The sequence below is a fragment of the Pungitius pungitius genome, chromosome 12 (assembly GCF_949316345.1).
Source record: "Pungitius pungitius chromosome 12, fPunPun2.1, whole genome shotgun sequence".
Taxonomy (NCBI): Eukaryota; Metazoa; Chordata; class Actinopteri; order Perciformes; family Gasterosteidae; genus Pungitius; species Pungitius pungitius.
In genome coordinates, this window is record NC_084911.1 from 3,138,883 (window position 1) to 3,164,998 (window position 26,116).

Below are 26,116 nucleotides of genomic sequence, written 5' to 3' on the forward strand. Positions count from 1 at the left end.
CTCACTTTGACCACTAGAGGGCAGTACGCACTTGCGACTTTAAGTACATGCAGGTCAGTCTCATTAAGCTTGGTGCTAAACATTATCAGAAAGATTGAACAAAAAAACGTGAGGGTTGATCTAATGAACGACGGTCCTTTTAAGTAATCAATATTGTAGATAGTATTCATGTAACTTGGCAGTAGGCAGTACAACGTTACTGTTTTCATCGATACTGGCGGCGCTGCTGCGCGTTCGACACGAAGCTGAAGCAGAAGAAGAAAGCGGCGGAAGCAGATGTGCGGGTTTCGTTTCCGAGTGACCTACTTAAACTTCATCTGTTAGCATCAGTCAATAGTCTGTATCTCCTACAATGGAACCGGCTGTTACGCTTACGCTTGGCATTATTTGATGGCAAGTTTCACTTAGTTCACCCAAGAAACGATTAGAAAACAAACGAGCAGTCGTGGCTTTAGGCGTATCTAAACCGATTAGCCATTGTTAGCCTCTTGGATTTAGCTAACGTTAGCTAGGCTGGCTGCGATTAAAATGACTTGTCAAACGTTTGCCGAATCAACGTTTGTTGGCCAGCTGAGGATCGATTGCTAGCAGATTTAACGAGTACACGTGTAGCTCCCTTGGCCCGACGTTAGCTAGGTTTGACTCCTGGATGTTCAGTGTGGTGAGTTTTTATTTAAAATTCAATCAACCCTATGTGCGTGTATTAGTATGATATTAACAATGCACTAGATCTCAGTCATGTTTCTAATTGCCTTGTTGCTTTTGTTGTTGCTTACGTTAATGGACTGATGATTTCCAGCTGTGTGTGTGTTGGTGTAAACTGCTCATAAACGTTAAAAAATAGTGGCTGTTTCGAAACCGACTTTCATTCATCCGAGTAGGACGAGGTGTCAACAGCTCGGCACCGACGAGCACTAAATCCTTACAAGTTAGTTTAATAATAATCGCATCATCTAACGTCCATTTAGAGTCATTTCACATTTTATTTTCTGTGAGGACACGTAAATAGCAGCTCAATTTCCATAAAGGTGGCTCGCATATTGTTCTCAGAATTGTCATCATAAGGACGTACTCCCTTCTTTATCCATTTAAATGTATCAAACTTTGTGTTTCCACATCTGGTGTCTGCTGCTTTCGTGAAGACAAATAACTTTCATCCTTAATCTATACAGCAGAATAGCACTTGAGCTCAATCCATTATACGGTGCACTTAGTTAAATGGTTTACTCACTTTTTGTCAATTTAAGAGAATCCTGAAATAAGAACAATGAACTATTTCCTAACATTCCTGACTTGTTCTGGTCCAAACCTTCACCAATGAGCCGCCATGTTGTTCTGTATCACAGCCAGGAAGTGACTCTTGAGCCCCATGTCTGCTGAGGCCTCGGCAGGCGGTCATGCTGCTGACTCGGCCCAGTCTGCTGTTTCCCAGCCCGCCTTCCACAACACGGACGAGTTTAGGAACCACGGTCTTCTCGGCAGCAAATATGTCAAATTAAATGTGGGCGGCTCGCTACACTATACAACCGTTCAAACGTTAAGCAAGGAGGACAGTCTGTTGCGGAGCATATGCAATGGAGGAACAGAGGTTTCCATTGATTCAGAAGGTGAGTGCATGAGTTCCTGTCTGTTGTTACTGTATCCACCTTGTTGTTGTTGTTAAATGTCTTCAAGGCCGCATGATTGATATCAGGAATTTTCACATTATCCAATATAAAATCTTAGCCTAACACTTATCATATATCATTCTGATGTAATACATGATGGAGGGTCACTGCAACATGTTTTACCTTGGTCAACAGAGTCTCCTACTTGGGGCACAGTTTTGTGCTCTAGGAGTCAAACAAGATTTGTCAAAAAGATTTTTTTTTTTTTACTTGCATATTCTGCAGAATTGTCTGCCCAGACTGTCATTATCAACTTGATCTCACGTGTCTGTTCTAGCTGGTTCCGTAGTAAATGAGTGCAGACTGGAGCTATTTGTCCACAACAAAAATTAATTTAAGTTCACTAAAGACTGCCCATTACTGAACACATTTTATCCTTCGTCCACAGGTTGGGTAGTTTTGGATCGGTGTGGCCGACATTTTGAACTTGTTTTGAACTTCCTGCGAGATGGATCAGTACCACTCCCAGAGGACCACAGAGAACTGGAGGAGGTTCTCAAGGAGGCGCAGTACTATCAGGTCCAGGGCCTGGTCCAGCACTGCCTCAGTGCCATGCAGGTGAAGAGCTATTTGGAAGCCTAAACAAGAATCTTTAAGGTTGATTCATTGATGGATACAAACAAAAGTGTTGCAGATGTTTTTTAATACATTTTCTTTTTGTTTACCTTTTTAGAAACAAAAGGATGTCTTTGAAACCGTGTGTCGCATCCCTATGATCACCTCAGCCAAAGAAGAACAGAAGATGATAGCCAGTTGTAGAAAGGTAAATAGCATTTCATCAGTCAAATGAAACCCTGTGTTCATATCATCAGCTGTGCTAGTGGTCTGAAAGTTTAGTTTGTCCCAGATGGTTCCTGGTCACCTCTGTCAAATTAGAGGAAGTAGCATAAAAGAAATTATAATTATTTTGCATGAAAACAGTTGTCTTCTTTCTTTTTGTATCAAGGCGAAGACAATATTGCATTTTATAATAAAAGTAATAGATACATGGAATTGTTTCTTGTTTCTACAGCCAGTGGTAAAGTTGCAGAACAATCGAGGAAACAACAAATATTCTTACACCAGGTAAAATAATTTAAGGCTGACCGTTAGTCTCTCAGAACTATCAGTGTTTTATTTTGTTCACTTGACCTTTCTTAAGTTGGATGGAAAATGCATCGTCTCACTTGATATTTACTTCCTTGTCGTCTCTCCCCTCTGAACAGCAACTCTGACGATAACCTGCTGAAGAACATCGAACTGTTCGACAAACTGGTGCTGCGATTTAACGGCCGCGTCGTGTTTGTCAAAGATGTGCTCGGGGATGAGATCTGCTGTTGGTCTTTCTATGGGGAAGGTCGCAAGATTGCTGAAGTATGCTGCACTTCCATCGTCTATGCCACAGAGAAGAAGCAGACCAAAGTAAGCCCGACATAGCGTACATACGAAGTCCCCGAACCACTAACCTTAACTTGCAGCTCGAGAGCAATATCGAAAATGTTTTCCTAATGTGGAGTGCCTTTTTCTTTTTTCTTTTTTTCTTTTTTACTGTGTTTGGCATTGTTGTCTAGTGAGTTTGTTTCAGCGTTTAGGTTAAAGGGCTAAACGTTACCGCTTTTGACTTTTAGGTTGAGTTTCCCGAGGCCCGAATCTTTGAAGAGACCCTCAATATCCTCATTTACGAGAATGGAAGAGGATCTGGTCCAGGAGGGTTGCACCTTTTAGATTCAAGGAGCACCGGTCCCTCCCTGGGAGCTGAGGAAGAAGGTGCTTCTGGGGGCGACAGGCGAGTAAGACGGATCCATGTAAGGAGGCATATTATGCACGATGAAAGAGGACCCGGTCAGCAAACTGTGTATAAGGACTAATAATGTGAAAAACAAGGCTTGGGAGGGTGAATTTGTGTGTGTTCCTTTTGTCTTGATCGCCGGAATGAGAGATGTGCTTGATCATAGAAATAGCTCGGTAACTAGTTATGTCATTAAAATATCTTAATGTGTCACTGCACAGAAATGTAGGGGTTGATGACTGATCTGTAACTGAAGGAGGAGTTGTTTGGACATGCCAAAAGCTTCTGTTTGCAAGTAAACAAATTGTGTACATTTATTTATATAGGAAATGTGTACATTTACCTGGGAAATTAAACTGGCATAGATGTTGCTTTTTATACGTTACCGAATGGGCCCAAAAGGCCGTCCCCAATCCCACCTGTTGGTGGGTGTTTGTGATATGCACTGGCCCCCTCCTCTGTTTGACTTATAGGAAACAACATCAGTCTGTCTGTTTATTCAGGGTGTGAAACATGGGTTGCCTGTTTGAACTGATATGCTGCCTGGTCGTAATTAACAGAGGCTGTTTTAGCCTAGATATGTTAACACTGGAATAAAACTGAGTAGCCATCTAAGGAAGGTTGTCTATGAATGAGATTGTTGAGCAGCTCCATTTTCTTTATTTAAATTATTACTGCCATTGCTTTCAAGATGTTTTTATTCATTAATTTATGAACCTAATTTATTGTTTGCTATTTAACTTTGGTATTGTATGCAATCTTCGTGTTAACTAGTGCTCAAGTGAGTTAAAATGTTGGAATGATATGATGCACTCTATAGCTCACACCAGATTTTGAATTTACCCCTGTAAACGACTAGATAGTGTACTTACATTTCAGTTTCATGAGGAACCATGATCATTTCTTTGATACTGTGTTTTATTCTGAGCCATGATCTTTCACTTTTGCTTAATGTTTTGTACTGAACCACTGAAATCTACTGGAGGTATTTGGCCATATGGTGATGATAAAGGCAGTTAATAAATTTGCCCCTGGGAGAGCATACACATTTGTTTTTGGTTGTCACCAGTGTTTTGAGTAGACTTAATATCTGAATATTGTGGTGGGGAGGGGGGCATTGAATATGAGCAATATGTGTCTCAAACCCTTAATAATATCACCTTAGAATTCCTTAAAATATGCACTAATATGACTTCCGTCCTGTTGTGGTCATGGAAATGTTCTGAATAAATTACTTGTGAAATCAAACTAGCTCCTTTTGATTTAATTCTTTACTAAAGTACATCAAAGAATGACTCAAATGCATATTTATTTACAGATTACTAATGGATGATGGAAACAATGTTTAACGCTAAATGCTAAAATTATGTATTTAAACTAAGATTTTATAGCTCCTTATGAAGTTATAAAATCGAAAAGTTTAAATACATATATCTCCTAAAATGCTTAATTGAGTGGCAATTATTTGGATGTTATTCAACATTACTATACACAATTTACAAAGAGAAACTATGACTATTCACTGCTCTTCGACACATTGAATAAATATCTGTATGCAATTTGAAGTATTTCCAGAAAATGTAATAGTTGTATAAATATTCTTTGTTGCTCTGGAAACAATATGGGAAATACATACATACATACGTGTGGTGAGCTTTTATTTTGATAGGGTGCTGTACATTATGTGCCATGTGTCACATCCGGTAAACTTCCTGCCGTTCGGATGCCGCCAAAAACACTTTCAAGAGCCACCAGCGAACATGGCGTCAAAGAAAGAGGCGAAGACAATCCGCAAGTTTGTGTGCGAGGAGCTGCGCGGCGAGCCGGACCTCAGGTACTGTTGAAACCTTGACCAAGTGTTTGTTGTACCGAGAAATGGTGACGTTACACAGCACCGCGTGCTTCGATTCCATGACAAGTGGTATATGTTGCTAAAGTCGGGGTTTCTCAAACTGTGGAGCGCGACCCTGTGGTGGGTCACGGTGGTATTAAAGGTAGGACACATGGGGAAATTCTGATTTCTATTTCAAGAGTCTTTTACGGTCTTCACCATATTATAAATCAATATTTGTTTTCAGATGCATGTTTCAGTCTGGTCTTTTACACACACTATTAACTCTTAATTGATGCCTGTTGCTGTAAACAATCCTATTTTATCTGATCTTTTTTGTCACTCATTGCAGTAAGCTGACCTTGGGGATTTTAAAAAGACGATATCTGGCACATGCGCGATGTGAAAAATTAACTCCAGAAGCCAGAAATATCATGAAGCGTGTGGTTGAAGAGGAAGTGATGAAAATGCAGGTATCTGAATTCCTACAAAGAGTTTGCGATTTTATTCAAGGGGTGTTTTTTAGTTTGTTTTATTTATCTACAGTTTTTTTTTTTTCTCTATTTTTTTTTTCTGTCAGAACAATGATGAAAATGAAAGTGATGTGGAGACCAACACGAAACTCCCAATCAAAAGGAAGAGAGAAAAAGAAAGTTCCGAAATGAGGGGAAGTGGGGAAGAAGAAGAAGAAGAAGATGATGAGTCCACGGCAAAGAAATCACGTCGTCAGTCAAACTCCTCATCAGGTAGATTTTTTTAAATGTATATATGTGTGTGTTTAGATGCCTGTAGCTTTAATAATTCACAGCAAGTTTTACTTTATTTTTCCACGCTTGGCAGTTCGGCTCGCAGTAGGGGGGCAGAGAGCAAGCGAGTGTTTGGACAACTAATACACATGATTTAGTCTGCTGAATCGTTTGCCCCGACTACTACACCCCCCTCCCCCAACCCCTCCTCGAAGTTGTAGACCTAGTACAATACATATTTGTATTGAATATTCTATTCATTTAATAGTCCATTAGTCTCTGCATTCACTACCATGTATACACCACCCACCATGACTATCCTCGCATGTCCAACATTCTTGAAATATAAATGTTTCTGATATTCTCTTGTGTGACAGAATCAGTGGAAAAGGACGACTGCAAATCAGGAAGTGAAAGTGAGGGAGAGGAGCGAATTAATTCTGTATCTGAAGATGAAGAGCAAGGGGTAAAAAAACAACGGCGAAAGACAAATGCAAACATTAAACGACAGATAAGCAGTGAAGACTCGACCGATGAGGAAATAAATAGATCCAAAGACGGCAAAAGTGACATTGAGGAGGATCCAAAAGAAATGGTGAATAAGAAAACAAATGTAACACAGAATGGAGAGAAAAAAAGCAGCAATTCAAGTCCTGGAAAGAAAACTCCACAGAGTGATGATGAGAAGGAAACTGACATGGATAGTGAGTCAGAAAAGGGGGACAATATCCACGACAACGACCCCTCTGACCACAGTGGGAAAGGTGAATGCAAATTTTTACTTCCATATTCTCTACTCTATTTTTATTCTTTTCCCGTTGCCCAGTATATATGACTTTTTGTTGTGTTTTGCAGAAGAAAAAATCTCAGTGGAAACCAAGAACAACAACGTAGACTCAGATTCGTCGTCACTTCCCTCTTTGGAGGATGAAAAGCAAAGTGGAAAGGGAAAAACACAAGATGATAAAAAGAAGAGAACCTCAAAAAAAGGGCAGAAAGAGAATACTCAAAAGGTGAACCCCTGAGTGATGTTATCAAGCTTTGTGAACCTTTAATGAATCATATCCAACACTTTATTCTGATCCTTTTATGTTGATTAAAAGTGCCTTTAATGATTTAATTAGATTTAAGATGATCATTCAAAAAGAATGATGTATGTTATTCTCAGGTAATGTTAACAAATTGTCTTTTCTCGGATACGTCCTGCAGGATGACAACAAAGCTGTTGTGAGGCTCAAGCGGTACATTTCTCTATGTGGTGTGAGGCTAAATTACAAGAAGCTCCTCGATGGATGCCGCTCTGTTCGCTCCCAGGTGGATGTTCTGAAGAAGGAGCTTGAAGGTCTTGGTGTTGATGGTCAGTGTGGAATACATTCACCTTTCAACAGACAACACATTTCACACATTATTCAAAAATGTCCCATTATCTGTAACACTGCATGTATTTTGACTTAATTCTAAGTTGTGGAGTGTAAAGGGGATCTTGGTGGCCTCCAGAAAACTAAATCCTTATGTTCTGTTGTATAATTTCACACGCAACGTACACAAAATGACCTTGACTTTTCGAGCTGCAAATGTATAGTCAAATGTTTTTTTTAATTGGTTGTGGTTTGAGTAATGGATGTGTCCAAAAGAAAAGTGTTTTTAAAGCTGCAACGTACCATCTGTGGATAATGTTTGAAACTTTCTTTCAAATTGATACAATTTGTTCAATGACAATTTGGTCAAAACCAATGGTTAGTGATGGCGTGTGTTTTTTCTCACAGGTCAGCCATCTATCGTGAAATGCAAAAAAGTCAGAATGAAAAGAGAGGAATCTCAGGAATTAGCTGAGCTCGATGTCAACAACATCATTGCCACCAAAGGTAACCATTTATTTTGTTTGTTTTGTCTTACGTTTTGATCCCGATCCAATGTGAAGTTGAGCACCCTTTGTCTTATTTATTCAATGGTCAAGAAATGTCTGAATTCACATTTTTTTTTGGGGGGGGGGGGGTATTTATTGGACATAACATCTCCAATTAATACAGGAAAGTTTTATATGTGGACCATTTCAATTCTTGATGAGCCAAAAAGAATGAATCACATGTTTCAGTGCAGGATTGGGTAGACTCAGTCAGTGGGGGGTCTCTGTGTCGGGCTTGATTGATGAGCCCAATTGCTGAATGCCTAAAAGCTTTGGGTTCTGCCACTACCGGATATTGGTGGGGAAATGATGGTAACATTGTCAATGACACATTGCCTGTAAATATCAACATAGTTGTCACAGTGATTTTATAATATAATAATATTTATATAATTTTATTTATATATATATATATATATATATATATATATATATATATATATATATATATATTATATATATAAATAAAATTATATAAATATTATATATATATAATTATTTTTCAATTAGTGATTTGTGTCATACTGTAGTTTGAGATAAAGATCTGTTGACATATACATGAAAAACTATTATTAATTTATCAAGGAAAATCTTTTGGAAATCACCCAGGTCGACCGAAGCGCAGAGGATCATCAGCATGGCAGGAAACACCTAGCCCTCAGTCTTCTACGTATCTGCGCTCTCTGAACTCTGGCTCTGATAGTGACGAGGAGAATAAAACACGCACAGCACGGAGGAGAGCAACCGACTGGGCCAACCTGCAGGGGATCATCAGTGATGATGCGGACAGCAACTGACTGATTTGGCATGATCCCGTTTGGATATGGACCTACCTTTCTCTTTGTTCAACTTTGATTCACAAATTGTTTTGATATCATCTTATAGTATGTCTTTAACCGTCTGCAAAAATGTGTCATGTCAATTTTATATTTAAATAAAGGTTGTGATATTATTGAACAACTATTTTATTTTACCCAGGGAATCAAAGCATAAAGTGCCAAACAAAACAGGCAACTAACGTAAGAATTAATTACAAGGATCAAACGTCAAAGTTATACATTTGTACCAATACAATTACATTTCTAATCTTTTGAGAAATTGTGAGGAGAGCCGCGCCGTGTGCGGAACAAATGTTGGACAGCTCTTTGATATACGGAACATTTCACAGACGGACCGGACCGTCTGTTCCGTTCCCTTATTACGTCCGTGATCTTCACGCACTGCTTCAGGTCAATGAGAAACGTTTACTATACTGCCTGCACGTTTGTTGCGTTTATGTGCGAGTACGGCGTCATTGTGTTCTTGGTAATAAACGCGTTATTACTGAAATCAGTCAGAACACGTCTGGATTCAGAAAAATATCTGCGTGCGCGTGACCGTCAATCGGCTCCACGCGACCCGTCGGGGACCCAAAATAATCACTGTGACAGATATAAAAAAAAAAAAACAATCGTAGCAAAGCAACTTTTTTACTAGGTATTTTGTGTAGGCCGCAACAAAATGGGTCAAATGAATGGTTAAGGCGGTCTCTTAAATCATGAGCTCATTGTTTGGTTTATCTCCTAGATACGGGGCGAAATGTGGTAACTTTTAGAAGGCAAACTGTATGTGGCTGCAGAGGTAGTCGAAAATTGTAGACAAACAGGCAAAACAATTTAGTGAAGCAAAATGTAACAAGCAACATTATCTTGTAATAATTGAAGGCATCAGGTAACGTTCGTACTATATGCATCGAGTGAAGTTATATATGTGTATAATATATAAATGTTTTCAAGGCCATGCCCCTTTGCCATAGAACATACAATATCATACAACAAAGAAATATATTACCCTCTGGAGTTAGACTAACTTAAACCCCAAACTACAAATGTCATGCAGGAATGGATGATGATGCACCCAATGAGGCCCTAGCTGAGTTCAAGACAAAGCCCCTTGGAGGATGGGGTGTTGCTCAGATAGCTGTCGGCACGGGCCTCACCGTGTATGCCGTATGGGTGGGAATCCTCCAGCCGGGCTTCCGAAAAGTCCCTTTGAGGCTACAGGTATGGTCTTCATTTCCGTAACACTGTACATGAGGAGCTACACAGTTATTCATTCTGCACATCAGTTGTTTCTTTATATTACGCTCTTTTACATTCTTTCCAGGTCCCTTACATTCCTGCCAGCAAAGCACAAGTAGATCATGTAATGTCATTGTTCAAAGGTCGAAAGGGAGCCCTCGTGGATTTGGGATCTGGGGATGGCCGCATTGTAAGTATATATATGTATACATACTGTATGTATGCAAGTTATTTTGGCTCCTTTTTCTTGCGGTTCTTTTTTACAGTGGTCATTGTCACTCCCAAGGTTTTGGAAGCACATCGCCAGGGTTTCACTCCTGCTGTTGGCTATGAGCTCAACCCTTGGCTGGTTCGCCTGGCCAACTTTCATGCCTGGAGAGCAGGCCATCGCGATGCAGTGTCGTACCGGCGGGAAGATCTCTGGAAGGTTTGACATTCATCTCTTGTAGTATGGTACAAGTGACACTCCTGTTCCAATGTGCAAACAGTTGGTACACCACTGTTAAAGGTCATTACAGTGCTGTAATTTGTCTTTGCAACAACATTAGCAAATTAGCTAATTTGAAAGTCAATCTGCCCAACATCTCTAACACGCATGGTTTCCTACGTTAGATCACTATATACCTTAGTTACTTAGGTTGACTTTATTCTACCATTAGAATAGTACCATGTGAGCGTTTTATTTGTGTTTTTAAAAGATGAATTGTAAATGGAGTGACCTTCCAGCAACTTACCTTATATCTCCCAACAGGTCGACTTGACGGAATGTAAGAATATCACAGTATTTTTGGCTCCTAGTGTGGTGAGTAATATGATTGAATCGATATAAACTAAATTAAAGATGATCTCAATTTAGCATACAAACCAAAACAAATAATGCAAGAATATAGAATAAGGCCTATTAAAATGTTTTTTTTTTTTATTGTTCCCTTGCGTTCCTAGCTTTCCTTGCTGCAGAAGAAGTTGGAGAATGAGCTTTCTGATGATGCTTTAGTAGTAGCTGGTCGTTTTCCCTTCCCTGACTGGACACCCTGCAGGATTGAGGGGCATGGTGTGGACAGAGCCTGGGCGTATAGCATGCAAGCACAAAGGCAGCTCAAGAAAAACGACAAGCTCATGGAAAGCAACCTCAACAATGAACTTACCAAGTAGAAAGGATCCACTTGAAGAAACATGGCTGTTTCCAGTCTTTTGCACTTTATTATGGTAAGATTAAATCATCAATCCTGTTTATGGGATGAAAATACTATTTTCTTGGAAACTAAGAATATTGATTTGTGAGTTGGAATTTTTAATTTTTATCAGCAATGTTTGAACCAAGTTTTAACAAAGGCATTTCTTGAGAACTCAGCACATGTGTAAGGCATGTTACCTGCCTGGGGGAGAAATTTTAAATATATTCTATCATCTATGATATTGTCTACTTTGCTCAGTATATGCCACAGAACCGTTTATTTATTTAATTTGTTCATAATTATTATTATCACTTTAATATATCTTATACATACCTATATATAGTTAGACAGCTTCTGTGGAAATTTTGGATTCCATGATGCAGCTCATTTTCTACAGGTAGGATGAAGACAAAATTAAAATACTCTTGCGTGTGATGTCAAAAGCACTTAGTGCTGTGGAAATGTTTTCATCTCAACAAGTGTGCAATTTATGTCTCGAGGCCCTGGATGTGGAAGGTGACTATTGTTTTTGCATTGGTTCAAATTCAATTTTGGCTAAAATTCAATATTGGTTAATGGTGACTAAACGTGTCATTGTTTTAATAAATTGTGTTTTGAATGTATTGTTTTCAATAAATAATGCTTCCTATGTATATTGTAAATAGGAAATGACGAAAAGGGGAGATAAATCAGAATGCTCCTAGAGTTGCAGTTTTGATGGAGCGTTGCTTAAAAAAGACCACAATGAGCATTTTAATGTTGTATATTTACCTAAATATTTTTTTAAACCTACGAAGTGTTTCAGTTAAAACGGAGTGCTTTCTGTGTTGCCTCTTACATTTTGAATTTAGATTCACTATTTCCCTCATAAACTGTCACTATTTCTCCCCAAAATGCGGCAATTTTATAAGATTTCAACCGGAGATCGTGCTTTTATTCTTGTGACTGATTTGACACGAGCCGATTGGTTTGTTTTACTCTGACAGCCAAAAGAGGAAGTTACGAAGCGAACCCTGTAACCAGCGAGCTAGCTGTACTCCGCCCAAAGCATTGAGAAAGGCAATAACAGGAACAAGCGCGCTTAGTGTTGCATACTTTTTTTTAAATTATTTGTCAGATGTATGACTTAAGTGTGCATTGCCACTCGCTTTGAAATCACAAACGGTAAAAGGCAAGTTGTCGTGACCAACCGCCACAGAAGAACGTCTGTTTGACAGCTAGCTAACAGTTGGCTAACGAAAAGTATGTCTTCATCCTCCCTGAGACGCTAGTGAGTTAGCCATCCGCTGAAACGTTAGCAGCTGGAACGCTTAGCTTCGACCCGCTTTACACAGAAAGCTAATTAACGTTGCACGTTTCTACTCTGTTAACCCGCGTTAGATGTTCCACCAAAAAAACAAAACGATTCCACATTTAACTGAACGGTAAATGGAGTCAAACGACAATGAAGATACCTGACCAGTAGTTACGTTAGATACCGTGGACGTTAGATGGTTCAGTCTTTAGCCTAACGTCAACTTCGTAACTTTGGTGAAAACACGTTTTATCCTTGCACTGTAATATTAACCCGGTGTTATCGTAAATCAAGTCGACAAGAACCGTTGCTGGCTAGTTGTGTGTTGAGGATCGACCTAAGCAGGAGAACATACCATCATGAGCCCCATCTGCGGTTACGTTAGCCAGCAACACCTTAGCTAACGTTAGCTACAGAATTGACGAGCCAGAGGGCTCATGTTTTCTGTTTACTGTAATTAATCCGAGAACAAGTAGACTGAAGAAAGCATCCGAGCCAGCTAAACATGGTGAGTATATCATTTAAGATTATTTTTTACCTATGCTAGTTTATGCACTTTGTCTTCCTGCCTTGCTCGCTAGTAGCTAACGTGGGTGCATACCAGTTTGGAGTCATGTATTTGAAAACGCAATATCCAACGTTATGTTTACAGTGTTCAAATTTCTAACGGTATAGTTAATTGTGTATGATTGTAATTATTACTCCTCCGTGCCATCTAACGGTTTATGAGAGGCCGGGCAACGTTATTTCACGGGATTTGACAGCTCCTTAAGCCATTTCACGCTACAAGACGCCCATCTTGCAAAACAAAACATTTACTGCAGATAGTGCTGAGCCTTTGGCAAGTTGTAGCTTATATGAGGAATTCAGACCTGCCTGCCACAGGAGCTGCTGCTTCAATTCTCAAGTTGCTATCTTGTTTGTGCTAGGCAGGGCCTTGCCTCTCCCACCTAACAAAGCCTGCTATTGATACCACGTAGCTGTTTAAATTACAAGTAGATTTGACCTGTCTGTCCAAGACTGGAATTCACATTTAATCCTCAAAGCTGAGCTTGTCTATTTAAGAAAATCCTTTTGCAGTTGCGAACTGTAAAGTTGCCACGCTGTGTGAATTATGTATTCCTGAGACAATGACGGTGCATACGGCAGCAGAAAGTCAGGACATCATGTAAAGATGTCTTTCTAACTCACTAGATGCAAAAGTGACCCACAAGTGCAAGATGGCAGATAAGGCCTCAAACAAGAACATCTCGCATAGCAATAACGTTTCCCTTTTATTCTCTGTCATCCGTTGTCCACAAATTCATTGATGAGAACAAAAGCTAAATGTAAAATTAATATATAGGAGATATTTAAGGTACTTTAATAGTATTGCATTGTTCTCTTTAATGTGTGGAGAGGGGTTTAGAATGTATACTTAATGACAAACATGCCATCGAATTGTATCTGTTGAACCAACAGAAACTGGTCAGTGGAATGTTTGTATAATGCTAACGGTTGGAGGGTTATGACTGAATATTGCATTTAGTGGTTTGGATTTTGCATATTGTCAGATGGATGGTCTAAATGTCTTTTATGCGCAAACTTTTTTTGTCATCAAATAGGCTTCAGAGGAGTCCTCACTGCGTGCACTGGAGAGCCTGATGACTGAGTTCTTTCACAGCTGCACCACCAATGAACGAAAGAGAGAAATTGGTGAGTGTGGCCTTGTAAAATCTTGTCAAACAATAAAGGTTTTTCTGAATCTGATGCCCCCCAAATTATATTTGATATTGATGCATATTTTTCTTAGCAAGTATTGTTTCCTAAATACTATGTTCTATATACTGCAGTAAACTGTTACATAGGCTAAGTTAAAGTTTAATGTTATTTCTGCAGCGCTTTTTTACACTTCCTGTGTTGTGCCGCATTACTTTGAGACTGTCTGTATGTGAGCTACTTCATGTTCATGTACCTCTGTCATGCCTACTTCCTTTTTTCTGCAGAGGAGCTGCTGAATAACTTTGCACAGCAGACTGGAGCATGGCGCCACTGCTTGTTCTTTCTCTCCAATACTCGGAATGAGTATGTAATGATGTACAGCCTCACAGTATTTGAAGTAAGTCCTTGCGGTGGAAGATGCATATTTTCAGTTACATGTGTTGCATAGAGCCACCCTGAGGTTTTTATACTTTGAAAATAAGAAAGTACATGAAAGTTATTTTTTTTTCTCAGGCACTGTGAAGTAATTCATTTCACACGGTACTTGTTCCTCATTTCATCCTGCGACATTCTGTGACCTTATTGATAAACTTTCAATGTAGATCTGATGTATGCATATGCCATAATGGAGGTGTTTCATTTGAAGCATTAGTTTTGTACAAAGTGTTCAATAAATTAAATTGGATACTATTATTTTTGAACACTTTTTCCCCTAAATCCTTCCTCACTCAACTGATTATTGACAACTGTAACAAAATACTGTCTGTATAAACTTGTAGTCTCTTTCAGAGACAGCTTTCACTGCGGATTGTTCCCTTTTTACTTTCAGAACCTGGTGAACAAGATGTGGATCGGGATTGCTTCACAAGACAAGATGGAGATTCGCAGCTGTCTGCCCAAACTCCTCCTCGCTCAGCACAAATTGGTGCCCTTTTTCATTCGCAACAAACTCTGCAAAGTAATTGTGGACATTGGTCGCCAAGATTGGCCGATGTTTTACCATGATTTCTTTACAAACACCCTCCAGGTAAGCTCTGCTGAAGAAGTTTCTTCTGCTGGACTACACAATTGTTTTCTGATAATAGGAAGATGCTTTAAAAAGTGTTCCTTTATCTGTCTGCACGTCTTTGAAATCTATTCAAACTGGATGGAAGTGAACACGTTATAAAATCCAAAAAGATAATAGTACACATTAGAAGTTCCTCTTCCTTTTGGAGAAATGGGTTGGCCTGAGAGTAAAATCCCAGCTGGTTGGTCATGTCTAGTGTATATATGTTTGCAATGTTTTGTGAATGTTCTACCTTTTAGAGCCAATTAGGCCAATTTTGTTAATGTGAAATGTGTTTGTTGATGAATATATTGTTAAAAAAATATATAATACTGTTTCTCTAGTAATGAGTTTGCAGAGTTGTGTAATCTCTATTGATAGAGCTATTGTCTGTTAATCTCTTACCAACCACAGTTGATCCAGTCTCCATCTCTGGCTTCACTGGGCTTGGTAATGTTGAAAACCACTTCAGAGGAACTCGCATGTCCTCGAGAAGACCTCAGTGTCGCCAGGAAAGACGAGTTGCGTAAACTTCTGTTGGAGCAGGTACCGACTGTGCTCGGGCTCTTGACTGGTGAGAACAACTTAAATACTTTAGTCAAAAGGGATTGTGTGCATTGTATGTACATTTCGGCCTGTTTTATTTCTGGTTGGTCAATAATATAATAATACATGCACATGGGTAAACGTAAATTAAGTTCTGAGTGTTTTAACAGTGCATAGGATGTTGAAGATAAGCTGAATCCAATTTTCAAACATGCATTTGAACTGGACTCCAGTGCCAGTCCAAACGACTGTTGATAATTGGGTTCTTGTCACGTCTTGTTTTTTTAGGTATTCTGGAGACCTATTGGGACAAGCACAGTGTCATAGCTTCCACCCCTCCTCCATCGCCCACCTCAGGGGAAAGCGGTGAGTGAATTATCCCTTAAAATGGGATTGCAAACACTTGCTAGTAATGTGGTAATGATTGAATAGTTTTTTTCTGGTTTGTATATTAGTTTTATTAACTACTGCAAGCAATTTGTTAAATGTTTTTTTTCTCTCTTCAATCCATCAGTGGAATTGCTGGGCAGTTTGTTTCAGGGCAGTCAGTACTCAAAGCTACTATGCCAGCCCATGGCAGCGTTGGACAATGAGAGTCAGCAGCTCTGTTGTCTTGTCCTGGAGTGTTTGGCTCACCTGTTCAGCTGGATCCCTTTGTCCACCAGCATCACGCCCACCCTACTGGCATCCATTTTTCATTTTGCACGCTTTGGTTGTGATCTTCGGACAAAGGCCAAGCCGGGAGCCTTCATCTCCTCAAACTCCTCCTCTAATGGTCAGCTTAATCCGGGGACAATGCCACCAGCGTCGAATGGAGGAGGGCGAAACGGACAGCAGAGTGAGGGCAACAAGGTGGATCGCGCCCGGCTTGGTGTATACGCCATGACCTGCGTCAATGAGCTTGTGTCAAAGAACTGTGTTCCAGTGGATTTTGAAGAGTATCTGTTGCGCATGTTCCAGCAGACCTTCTTTCTCCTGCAGAGGCTGACAAGAGAGAATAATGCTCATACAGTCAAGAGCCGCCTCCAAGAACTCGATGAGAGGTATGGCAATCCATTAGCTTAAACTGAAATGTTTGCTTATGTGAGGCTTTGCAGACTAGAGTGTATTCTATCAACAATGACATCACCAGGTCTGCAATTGGTCATATTTATGTTTGATGTACTCTGAGCAAGTTGCCCTGTGGTATTTTTTAGTCTCTCTCTCGGTCCATCTCCAAAAAAAACACCTTTTTGTTTTCACTGATGCTGTTTCAATCGCTCAAGCTGCTTATCTCTATGTAACTTGAATGTGTCGATTGCACAATTGTGGTTTTGTTGTCCGCTAACTACATAGTTCCAGATGATGATAACATGTTGCTATGGTCCTCTTTGATTTTATTCATACAGTATAGGAACTGTGTATGGATGTACGGATGTCTCGTGCAATCTTTGTTGTCATTGTGGAAATATGAAATATATTATTTTGTTTTCTCTTTTCATCTTGTAGTTACTTGGAGAAGTTCACAGATTTTCTGCGCCTGTTTGTCAGTGTTCACTTGAGGCGAATTGAGTCCAATCCTCAGTTTCCAGTTGTAGAGTTTCTTGGCCTGCTTTTCAAGTACACCTTCAACCAGGTAACTAATTGTCTCAAGCAGTTGCTAACGCAACTCAGCAATTTGCAAATTACTTTAAACCGATAAATCCCTACTTCTCATTGTTTGAACAGCCTACCCGTGAAGGCTACTTTGCCTGTTTGGATATATGGAGTATCTTTTTGGATTTTCTAACGACCAAAATCAAAAGCAGACTCGCTGACAGAGAAAGTGTTCTAAATAGGTAAGGCGCTCAATCAAATGTATGAAATGCTGCATGTTATTAATTTTTTATTTTTATTTTGTTGTTCAATGTGCTTTATTATGTTTGTGTGTGGTTGGACAGGTACAAAGATGCCTTAGTTCTTCTGTTGAGGGAGGTTCTGAATCGCATTCAGTTCCGATACAATCAGGCCCAGTTAGAAGAGCTGGATGATGAGACTCTGGATGATGACGTAAGATTAATCTATATTTATATATTTCACTGTCCTGTTAATTTTGACAAGAAGTAAGATATTACAAATAATATATTAGATGAACATAGATGAATACACATTACAAAGGCCTTTGTCCGCTTCAATGTCTGTATGTTCTTTTCAAATGGTCACTATAGCAACAGACCGAGTGGCAAAGGTACCTGCGTCAGAGTCTGGAGGTGGTTTCCAAGGTGATGGAGCTGCTCCCTTCCCATGCATTCTCTACTTTGGTAAGAATTTAGTTTGGGTGTCACCTTGAGATTCCGTTAAGTGTTTTAAAGAAGACTTCATTCCAGTATTAGCATTTTAGAATTCTAGGGGGTGCACACATCTGCATCAATGGATTTACTTCTCTGATGTGAAAAAGGGTTAGCTGACTCTTAATATGTTGGTGTCTGCATGATTGCCTACAACCATAAAAACATGCTTTTGTGTACTGTAATGTCCCAAATCATGACAGGGATAGTGGAGTTATTTTATAGTCACAGTCAGTACTTCTACTTTGGTACATTTTGTGCGGCACCCCTCGAGTTTGGAGAGGCAGACAAGAGCACTAACACTAGAACAAATCAATGTACTGCTGTGGACAGGCTCAACAGTTTAGAACATTTCATCATTCAACTGCTCTCTGTGTTGTAGGTGACCTGCCCTATCGTTGTCGTGTCTGTGTTCGTTTGTCTTTATGCCATTAGGAATGAATAATGTATGAATTGCTTCTGTAGTTAGTTATAACTCGTTAATACAGGACATCGAGTGCTTCCAACGTTGCATGTGTGTGGCACCGTTTCACTCTTTAGTTAAAAAAAACTCAATGTATTGAAAAAGGGATAGATGTAATAATTTCAAAACAACTTTCAAATAAGACAAGAAAAGTGCTTCTTGGGTGTTTTGTATGAATATGGGATACACAGCAACAACAAAGAATATGCAAAGGAAACCAAATATTTTTCCATGGCTGTTGATTTTATTATTACATGTCAGGAAATGTATTTAGATCCATCAGTAGCCTCCTCATCCTTATTCCTCTTTTCTCTCCCAAGTTTCCAGTCCTTCAAGAAAATCTGGACGTATACCTGGGTTTGCGGCAGTTTATTGTCACCACCAGCACAAGTAAGTAGCTGTTTTTGAGATACATTTACAATTGGTAACGCTAATTAAATATAGTAAAATGTTTAATCTAATAATCTATCCCTTTGTCCTTCTTTCAGGTCGTAGACTTAACATCTCGGCTGAGAATGATTGCCGTCGACTCCATTGTTCTCTCAGGGACCTCAGCTCTGTGCTTCAAGCCGTGGGCCGCCTGGCTGAGTACTTCATCGGGGAGGTTTTTGCTGCACGGTTTAATGACGCCCTGGCAGTGGTGGAGAGGTCTGTGCTCTTAATACTCTACTGAATCATCAATAAGTAAACCTTTTGAATACGTCGTTGGTTCGTATTTTAAAATAGAAATGGATTACACATTCTAGGGCTCCAACTAAAGATTCTTTTTATTGTCACTGAATGTGTAGTTTGTCAATTCAATTATTACGTCATATACGTAAGAAAAAAATGTATCCCAAAAGCACAAAATAATATCAAATGTAAACTTTTAGTTGGACTTTTTTCATGAATGCAACCAATTAATCAGTTATCAAAATAGTCAACCGTTAACTAAATTGCTGTTAATCATTCAACACATTTTACATTCAATATTAATACATCTCTACTAACTGTATAGTCAGGTTTGTGGTTGTGCATTTCATTTTAAGTTGTTCAACGTTTAAAAATATATTCACTGTTTTTAGAAATGCTGATGTGCATTAGTCAGAAGTGATGGTTGAATTTCTGGTAACTGTTGCACCATCAAAGAGGAATTTATCACCATGTGTTTGTTTCCTTTTCAAGGTTGGTCGAAGTGACTTGTTATGGCTCTCAGACCAGTCTTTATGACATGGAGACTGCTGTGCCTTCTGTGCTCAAACCAGACCTCACGGACGTGTGAGTATTGCATGTTTACAACACCTGCCCATCACTATTTGTGTATTACATCAGTTTATAAAGTCTTAATTAGAAATAAAAAAAACTAACGCTCAGCTGTTATCTAGTGCTCTTTGCACTGCAACTGACGAAAAATATTGGGGGAAGGGAGTGTTTGCATGAATTTAGACACTTACCCAAAGTTTTCTCCCGCATTAACAAAAGCCACTGAACAACAGCCACGGCTGTCAGCTCAATGTTCAGAGCATTTAGAGCTGTCATTTTACAAAATAAAGCTACAGAATACAAATAAAGCAATATTTTTTTCTGTTGTGGACTTTGTCTTTATAGATATAAAACAATTACCAAACATAACAAGTAATTTTGTAAATGCAAATTTTGATCAAATTAGGTTAGGCCTAATAAAGTAGAGGTGTGTTAATTTTGTCTTTATATTCTACGTGTGTGTTTATCTATTACAGACATGCACAAGCACTCGCAGCTTTGCAAGCCTACTCTCATTGGCTTGCACAGTTCTACAGTGAGGTTCACACCCAAAACCAGAGCCAGTTCATGAACCTCATCACATCTGCAGTAGATGCCAGTAGCCCACTCATCACAGCAAAGGTATCTTGCCTCACACTAATGCTTTAATATAATTAATGCAAAATCTTATCTGGGCCTATAAAATTCAAATGGATTATTGGTTAAATAAAATAAAAGTGCCGTTGATGGATGCCTGACGTCAAAAATGTGTTGGTTTTCATCAATGAGGAAGTATGATATGGAAAATATTAACCCCTTAAAACCATCAGCTCATATTGCGAGGAATATCTTAATGTGTTTTTTGGTCCTTTTGCCTAATATTCACTTTCATTCATTCACATCTCGTTCATTTTGCCGAATATTTTTTTTGTTAAACAATTAAAAATATATCTACAGTCTGATGTTAATTATACAAGCAAATGTTTTTAAAAACCGTAGGAGGAAGATGTTGAGCATTTGGCTGAGATAGTGAAAAGATAAACAACATGAACAGTGTGGTAACCAGATGGATTGTTTTTCTTTCCAGGTACCTGAAAAGTTGCTGCTCTCAGCTTGCCATCTGATGGTTTCCATAACCTCTACAGTGCGGCCTGTGTTTTTGGTCACTTTGCCAGCTGTTCAGAACATCTTCAACCTCATTACTTCAGAGACTCAGACGCGTAGACTTCCCCAAGAGGTAAGCTTTTATTGCTTTTGTCATACATATGAAATGTTGCGATCATTTCATTGATTTATTCATTGGACGTTTCACTTTGATTTTTTTATTTCCTCCAATCTGAGAAATTCTTAAAATGTCCTGAATATAATTAGGATTGAAGTAATAACTCATTGTCTGTTTTTGTGTATACAGGCTCACATGTTAGTCTGCAGGGCTTTGTCCAACATGTTGTTGCTCCCGTGGCCGAATTTACCGGAGAATGAGCAGGAGTGGCAAACGCGTTCTAACAACCACGCCAGCCTGTTGGCAGCACTCACTCGAGAATATATGGCAATAAGAGGGACGGTGAACATCACTCCACAACAACCCGATCTGGAAAACAGTCAGTATTCCTTTCATTCTTGCTGGGTTTTTATTCATCATTTCACTGACACACCCTGCCATTCTTTCGACCTGCTCTAAAAAGTGTTTTTTTTCTACTCCAGTGAAAGCAGTGATACGTCAAGCCCTGCCTGTACTTCGAGATATTGTGGACAGCATCTCTGGGGAATCCACCAAGTCGCGTCAGATCTGTTACCAGAGTCTTCAGGAGTCCGTACAAGTGTCCCTCAGCCTTTTTCCGGTGTTTATTCAGCAGCCAGGTCGGTACCTCTCATCCACAGTGTGGCTACCCATCTACAGTTTGTGTTAAATATTTGATCCAGTATGAAGTCACAGGGGACTGAGGATGGTCCCTGTGTGCTTTGTACTTGGGCAGGTTGTACATACGTTGTGATAACATTATATGTAACAATAGAACAGATCCACACCACATTTGGGTTCCAAACATGTCTCAATTTGAAGTGACAGTGCTATCATCTCTGTTGTAGCAACTTGTATTTTTAAATCCAGCTTATTTGCCAAAGGGCATTAGCCATGCTTAGTTTGAAAGTTTGAGAGCTCAATGAGCAGTGATTTACACTCCTAGAGGCTCCTCAGATTATTGTTTTGCTTTGGACAAAAAACGAACATTGTTGTACTTTGGATGTAATGACAGTTTGAGCAAATACTACAATGACATTTATAAAAACATTACCACTTGTAGCTTTAAAGTATAGGAGTTTAATTATAATGAAAGGGTGGTGGTCAAATATTGGCTTGATTTTCTCTTAATCTTGTAATTTAATTTCCATTCATAAAGACCTGGCTTACAACAGCAGAGCCAGAATCAACTGTTTTGACTTAAATAAAAATAAATGCTGAAAACTTCAACGAACTTGCTGCTTTTCAATTGTGACTTATTTTACCCCCAGATGTGACGGATGAGATGTTGGCCTTCTTCTTGACGCTATTTCAAGCCTTGCGAGTGCAGATGGGTGTTGCCTTCACAGGACAGATCATCCACACTTTCCTCAGCATGTTCACCAGGTAGTACGTCACGCTGTCTACAAGAGTACACGTTCAAACGGCATGGGGCAAACACTGAAAATGCTGGTATCACTATTATACTATAATTCATGTAACGTCCCTTTTTATGTGCTCCAGGGAACAGCTGACAGCCAGTATTTTGCAAGAAGGCAGTGCGGGATGCAGAGTGGTGCAGAAGTTCCTGAAAATCCTCCAGGTGGTGGTGCAAGAGCCCGGTCAAGCCTTCAAGCCCTTCCTACCCAACATCCTCTCCTTGTGCATGGAGCAGGTTTACCCAGTTGTGGCAGAGGTGAGTTAAGTCATAAATATTCATACTGCAGTTTGCTTGATTAGCCGGCCACCACCTGAAAGTAGTTTGTGGTGTTAATTATTCCTGTCGTTTGGATAGCCTATAAAATGTTTTTTTTTAAACTGCTCACTGGAAAGAAACATACTATATGTATTTGTTGATGTATTCGTTTCTTGGCATTCACCAGATCTCCTTAATAATATGTTTTGTTTTGTTGTTGGTAGCGGTCTTCCCCGGACGTCAAGGCAGAGTTGTTTGAGTTGCTATACCAAATACTTCACCAAAACTGGAGGTACTTCTTTAAAACGTCGGTCTTAACAAGTGTCCAAAGAGGAGCCGCGGAGGACACCATGGAAAATGAGGCCCAGTTCACAGCTGCCATGCAGGTGTGTGAATGCGTGTGTGCTAATCATTATCATAGCTAGTTAATGGAGCAAAAACAATCAAAGCTTTAATCATTGCTTGAGTTTTTTTTCCAATTGACAAAATTATCTATTTTGTACATCGGCCATTGTATAAAGATATTGTTAAATCAATCCTTTATTTTCTGACTATTGCTGAAATGTCGTTAACAGGCTTTTGGACAGTCTTTCCTGCAACCGGACATTCACATCTTCAAGCAGAATCTCTGTTATTTGGAATCACTCAACAGCAAGCACAAGTTGTATCACAGAGTAAGTTGAGTCTTTGTTTTCAGAGGTAAATCACATCATGCAGCAGAGTAGTTCACTCTTTTAAATCCAAATTTGACTTATTTCATTCTCGTTTACCAGTCTGCACGGATACAAAGGGATACATTTCAATCATTATCAGATCACCTCCATACTTCCCACTTGCTGAACATGTCCTCGCTGAAAGGATTCAACTGTATTGAGAGCAACATGGTCCTTATATAGTAGATGTATAGACTTCATTGTGATTTTTTTTAAATTTTACTTTAGAAGCTTTTCCGGACCTCGATGCTCTTCCACTTCATCAACGTGCTGCTGCAGGTCCTTCTTCACAAGAGTCACGACCTTCTTCAGGAGGAAATCACGCTCGCTATTTACAACATGGCCTCTGTCGACTTCGATGCCTTCTACTCGGCCTTCATGCCAGAGTTCCTCAACGGCTGTCAGGGTGTGGACTCCGGCCAACGAGCTGTTCTAGCGCGCAATTTCAAGCTTGAACGGGTAATCATTTCTCCATCCACTTCACCGAATTATTAAGAAATCTGACCTTCAATGCTTATGTATGCAGTGCCCTGTGGTTCTTATTATTTGCCTTAAAGGATGCCCATCTAATTTACTTTTAGTCCCTCGCCACGGCAGTTTGAGGCCCCCCGGCTCCTTCAGCCTGTCACATGTCAAAGTTGCTCCCTGAGCACAACATGGTTGCCGCCCCCTTTTCTTCTAAGCTATTTGTTCTGGATTTTTTTTTTGGTAAAGCTCAGAGCATTGAACATTTAAAATAAAGCAGGTGTCAAATCAATTGTATTGTGAATGCATGAAACTCACAATCTGTTTAGTAGCCAGCAGAGGGAGACACTCTTGATTAAAGTCTGATTTGAAAATAAGTCAATTTAAAATGTATTTGATTTACCTCGTTGAACACTATAAAGAGTTTATAATCTTGATCACTAGTTTAAGGTCTTCTGCAGTACAGCGGGATGTACATTTAGTAAATGAATCATGTTCTCTTAACTTTCACTGCGAGCACCTGTAAAATTCAATTTTTGTGTTGAACCTTGATTTCTTTGCAAAAAATTCATGTCGCTGTTCAACTTTTCTCTTCTTTCTCAAGGACCTGCCTTCGTTCACTCAAAGTGTGCACAGACTGGTGAATGACCTTCGCTACTACAGACTGTGTAATAGTAGCCTGCCGACTGGCACCATCAAGCTATAGCACAATGAGTGCTTGAACCACTCCATACATCAACTATGATCTTCAAGGACTGCCTGTGCTGACCACTTTCCGTACGCTCCTCCTCCAATCCAGCATTGCACCAACTGTTAAGAGTCATAGGAAGGAACCACACGCATCGTATCGTTGAGAAATTGGAAGTTGTGGATGCTGCTGATGTATTTCTTTGATGTCTACTGTAGTAAGTCGGCGCATAATTTTTTTAAAAAGCGTTTTAGCAGCGTCCTCCCAATGTGTTGCCAATGATATTTTGGCAAGAAAAGAAACCCGGTCTGCAGTTGGCTTTCGCCCAGACCTGGAGCAATCTGAGCCAGGCCTTCTTTCCCACGCGTCGGCCACCAAGCTGGTCTGGGACTGAGCACTTTCAACTCATTTTGAGTTTTTAAAATGTCTGCTTTTATTCATTTTGCCTTTTCATCTCCAAAGGAGACTGATTCTCAACCTAAGATCTTTCATATCATTCCATTCTGATAAAGAGAAACTTGCTTGATTTAATAAAGTGCTTTTTTAGTAAAAAAATTCAGGGATTGATGAATTCATGTCTATTTTAATCTATGTGCCCAAACTTTGCAGTGTTGTGACTGTATTGAATAATGGTTGTGTAGAGATTTGAGACTTGACTGTATGTTAACGCTGTACCTCATGCACCCATAATCAAATGGTAGTTTCCAGTCCCTACGGGACTAATGGATAATGCAAATTAATTTTTAATTTTGATTAAAAAAAAAGTTGTCTGAAGACCGGAAGCATCAACACGGGAAGAACAAATGTATCCTTGCAGGTGAAACACCTCAGCAAACATTCAAAGTTATCTTTTCTGTATGTCCCTCTTTGAGGAATGGGACATCTGTTCTTGTCTCTCTCAATGCTGAATGCAAATACTGGTTCCAGTATGATGTCAACTGAACATGTAAGTGAGCTATGATATTAAAGAAACTTCCTGCAGGCTAATCTGACAGTAAAACCTTTTGATGAAAAAATCTCAATGACTAGTTGATTCTAATTAAATACTAATTGGATCTTCCATGCAGAAGAAAAACAATTATCATTGGTAAAGGTGACAAAGCGTCCGTTAAAACCAAACATCAGTGACAGTTTGACCTGAACCCCTAATTGAGCCAGGTGGCTAATGAGCAGGTGATAAGCAAGCAGAGACTTGATTGACACATGGTCGTAAGAAAAGTACTTTGTTACTGTGAAGGACTAGAAAGGCGTCATCCGAATGTATCTCCAGAGATCATTGGAAGATGTTCAATCTTTGCCACTTGAATGTTCCACACGTTTGACTTGTCTGAGACTAGAACCCTGCACTGCTTTGCAAATGTGTGGAGGTTAAAGTGTTTGAAGAAATACAAATTTGATTTACATTTGGGGAAAAGTGTAAGCGATTAGTTTTACATCTTTGTTTCTTGCAATTAATCGAAATGTGGTGTTAATAGTTTGGATATGAACTAGAGAACTTCAATAATGTTCTCATGATTAATTCAGGCCTACACGTTAAAAAAAGTGAATTATTCGTTGCTAGAATATTTGTTTTTTTCCGAATAGAAAAAAATGCAGGCAAACA

The 26,116-nt window shown here is 39.4% G+C and overlaps 4 protein-coding genes across 5 annotated transcripts; all 4 read left to right on the forward strand.

Moving 5' to 3' along the window:
- Nucleotides 1–62: 62 nt before the first annotated feature.
- On the forward strand, nucleotides 63–4,683 carry kctd13 (potassium channel tetramerization domain containing 13). The gene is made up of 7 exons (XM_037477151.2): nucleotides 63–661; nucleotides 1,347–1,607; nucleotides 2,056–2,225; nucleotides 2,341–2,430; nucleotides 2,680–2,732; nucleotides 2,873–3,068; nucleotides 3,275–4,683. The coding sequence occupies exons 2-7, from the start codon at nucleotides 1,370–1,372 to the stop codon at nucleotides 3,512–3,514; spliced, it is 987 nt and encodes a 328-aa protein (XP_037333048.1). The 5' UTR covers nucleotides 63–661; nucleotides 1,347–1,369; the 3' UTR covers nucleotides 3,515–4,683.
- Nucleotides 4,684–5,129: 446 nt separating this feature from the next.
- On the forward strand, nucleotides 5,130–8,817 carry hirip3 (HIRA interacting protein 3). The gene is made up of 8 exons (XM_037475262.2): nucleotides 5,130–5,269; nucleotides 5,619–5,739; nucleotides 5,847–6,012; nucleotides 6,390–6,776; nucleotides 6,868–7,025; nucleotides 7,222–7,369; nucleotides 7,779–7,877; nucleotides 8,528–8,817. Exons 1-8 carry the CDS (start codon nucleotides 5,196–5,198, stop codon nucleotides 8,713–8,715), a joined length of 1,341 nt encoding a protein of 446 aa, XP_037331159.2. The 5' UTR covers nucleotides 5,130–5,195; the 3' UTR covers nucleotides 8,716–8,817.
- Nucleotides 8,818–9,079: 262 nt separating this feature from the next.
- antkmt (adenine nucleotide translocase lysine methyltransferase) lies at nucleotides 9,080–11,776 on the forward strand. 2 transcript variants are annotated; one of them, XM_037475263.2, is made up of 6 exons: nucleotides 9,080–9,147; nucleotides 9,797–9,960; nucleotides 10,064–10,168; nucleotides 10,265–10,405; nucleotides 10,730–10,780; nucleotides 10,921–11,776. In XM_037475263.2, exons 2-6 carry the CDS (start codon nucleotides 9,799–9,801, stop codon nucleotides 11,128–11,130), a joined length of 669 nt encoding a protein of 222 aa, XP_037331160.1. In that variant the 5' UTR covers nucleotides 9,080–9,147; nucleotides 9,797–9,798; the 3' UTR covers nucleotides 11,131–11,776. The 2 variants fall into 2 exon arrangements, with proteins under 2 accessions (XP_037331160.1, XP_037331161.1); XM_037475264.2 differs by lacking the exon at nucleotides 9,080–9,147 and having other exon boundaries at nucleotides 9,156–9,960.
- Nucleotides 11,777–12,119: 343 nt separating this feature from the next.
- xpo6 (exportin 6) lies at nucleotides 12,120–26,104 on the forward strand. The gene is made up of 24 exons (XM_037475256.2): nucleotides 12,120–12,955; nucleotides 14,052–14,142; nucleotides 14,433–14,545; nucleotides 14,978–15,175; nucleotides 15,611–15,770; nucleotides 16,031–16,108; nucleotides 16,257–16,785; nucleotides 17,231–17,357; nucleotides 17,450–17,559; nucleotides 17,662–17,770; nucleotides 17,929–18,021; nucleotides 18,832–18,901; nucleotides 19,000–19,159; nucleotides 19,676–19,768; nucleotides 20,230–20,374; nucleotides 20,820–20,969; nucleotides 21,144–21,333; nucleotides 21,437–21,592; nucleotides 22,244–22,358; nucleotides 22,476–22,647; nucleotides 22,872–23,033; nucleotides 23,223–23,321; nucleotides 23,589–23,819; nucleotides 24,430–26,104. The coding sequence occupies exons 1-24, from the start codon at nucleotides 12,953–12,955 to the stop codon at nucleotides 24,529–24,531; spliced, it is 3,456 nt and encodes a 1,151-aa protein (XP_037331153.2). The 5' UTR covers nucleotides 12,120–12,952; the 3' UTR covers nucleotides 24,532–26,104.
- Nucleotides 26,105–26,116: the final 12 nt, after the last annotated feature.

What these genes read in the sequence shown, in the direction of transcription:
- xpo6 (XM_037475256.2), top strand. An exon ending in GCCCACCTCAGGGGAAAGCG is followed by an intron (nt 16,109 to 16,256) that starts GTGAGTGAATTA and finishes TCAATCCATCAG; the next exon opens with TGGAATTGCTGGGCAGTTTG. An exon ending in TTCCTCAGCATGTTCACCAG is followed by an intron (nt 22,359 to 22,475) that starts GTAGTACGTCAC and finishes TATGTGCTCCAG; the next exon opens with GGAACAGCTGACAGCCAGTA.
- kctd13 (XM_037477151.2), top strand. Translation starts at nt 1,370, where the DNA reads ATGTCTGCTGAGGCCTCGGCAGGCGGTCATGCTGCTGACTCGGCCCAG. An exon ending in ACTGCCTCAGTGCCATGCAG is followed by an intron (nt 2,226 to 2,340) that starts GTGAAGAGCTAT and finishes TTACCTTTTTAG; the next exon opens with AAACAAAAGGATGTCTTTGA. An exon ending in TGATAGCCAGTTGTAGAAAG is followed by an intron (nt 2,431 to 2,679) that starts GTAAATAGCATT and finishes TTGTTTCTACAG; the next exon opens with CCAGTGGTAAAGTTGCAGAA.
- hirip3 (XM_037475262.2), top strand. Translation starts at nt 5,196, where the DNA reads ATGGCGTCAAAGAAAGAGGCGAAGACAATCCGCAAGTTTGTGTGCGAG. An exon ending in CGCGGCGAGCCGGACCTCAG is followed by an intron (nt 5,270 to 5,618) that starts GTACTGTTGAAA and finishes CACTCATTGCAG; the next exon opens with TAAGCTGACCTTGGGGATTT. An exon ending in CTCTGACCACAGTGGGAAAG is followed by an intron (nt 6,777 to 6,867) that starts GTGAATGCAAAT and finishes TGTGTTTTGCAG; the next exon opens with AAGAAAAAATCTCAGTGGAA.
- antkmt (XM_037475263.2), top strand. Translation starts at nt 9,799, where the DNA reads ATGGATGATGATGCACCCAATGAGGCCCTAGCTGAGTTCAAGACAAAG. An exon ending in GGCGGGAAGATCTCTGGAAG is followed by an intron (nt 10,406 to 10,729) that starts GTTTGACATTCA and finishes ATCTCCCAACAG; the next exon opens with GTCGACTTGACGGAATGTAA. An exon ending in TATTTTTGGCTCCTAGTGTG is followed by an intron (nt 10,781 to 10,920) that starts GTGAGTAATATG and finishes TTGCGTTCCTAG; the next exon opens with CTTTCCTTGCTGCAGAAGAA.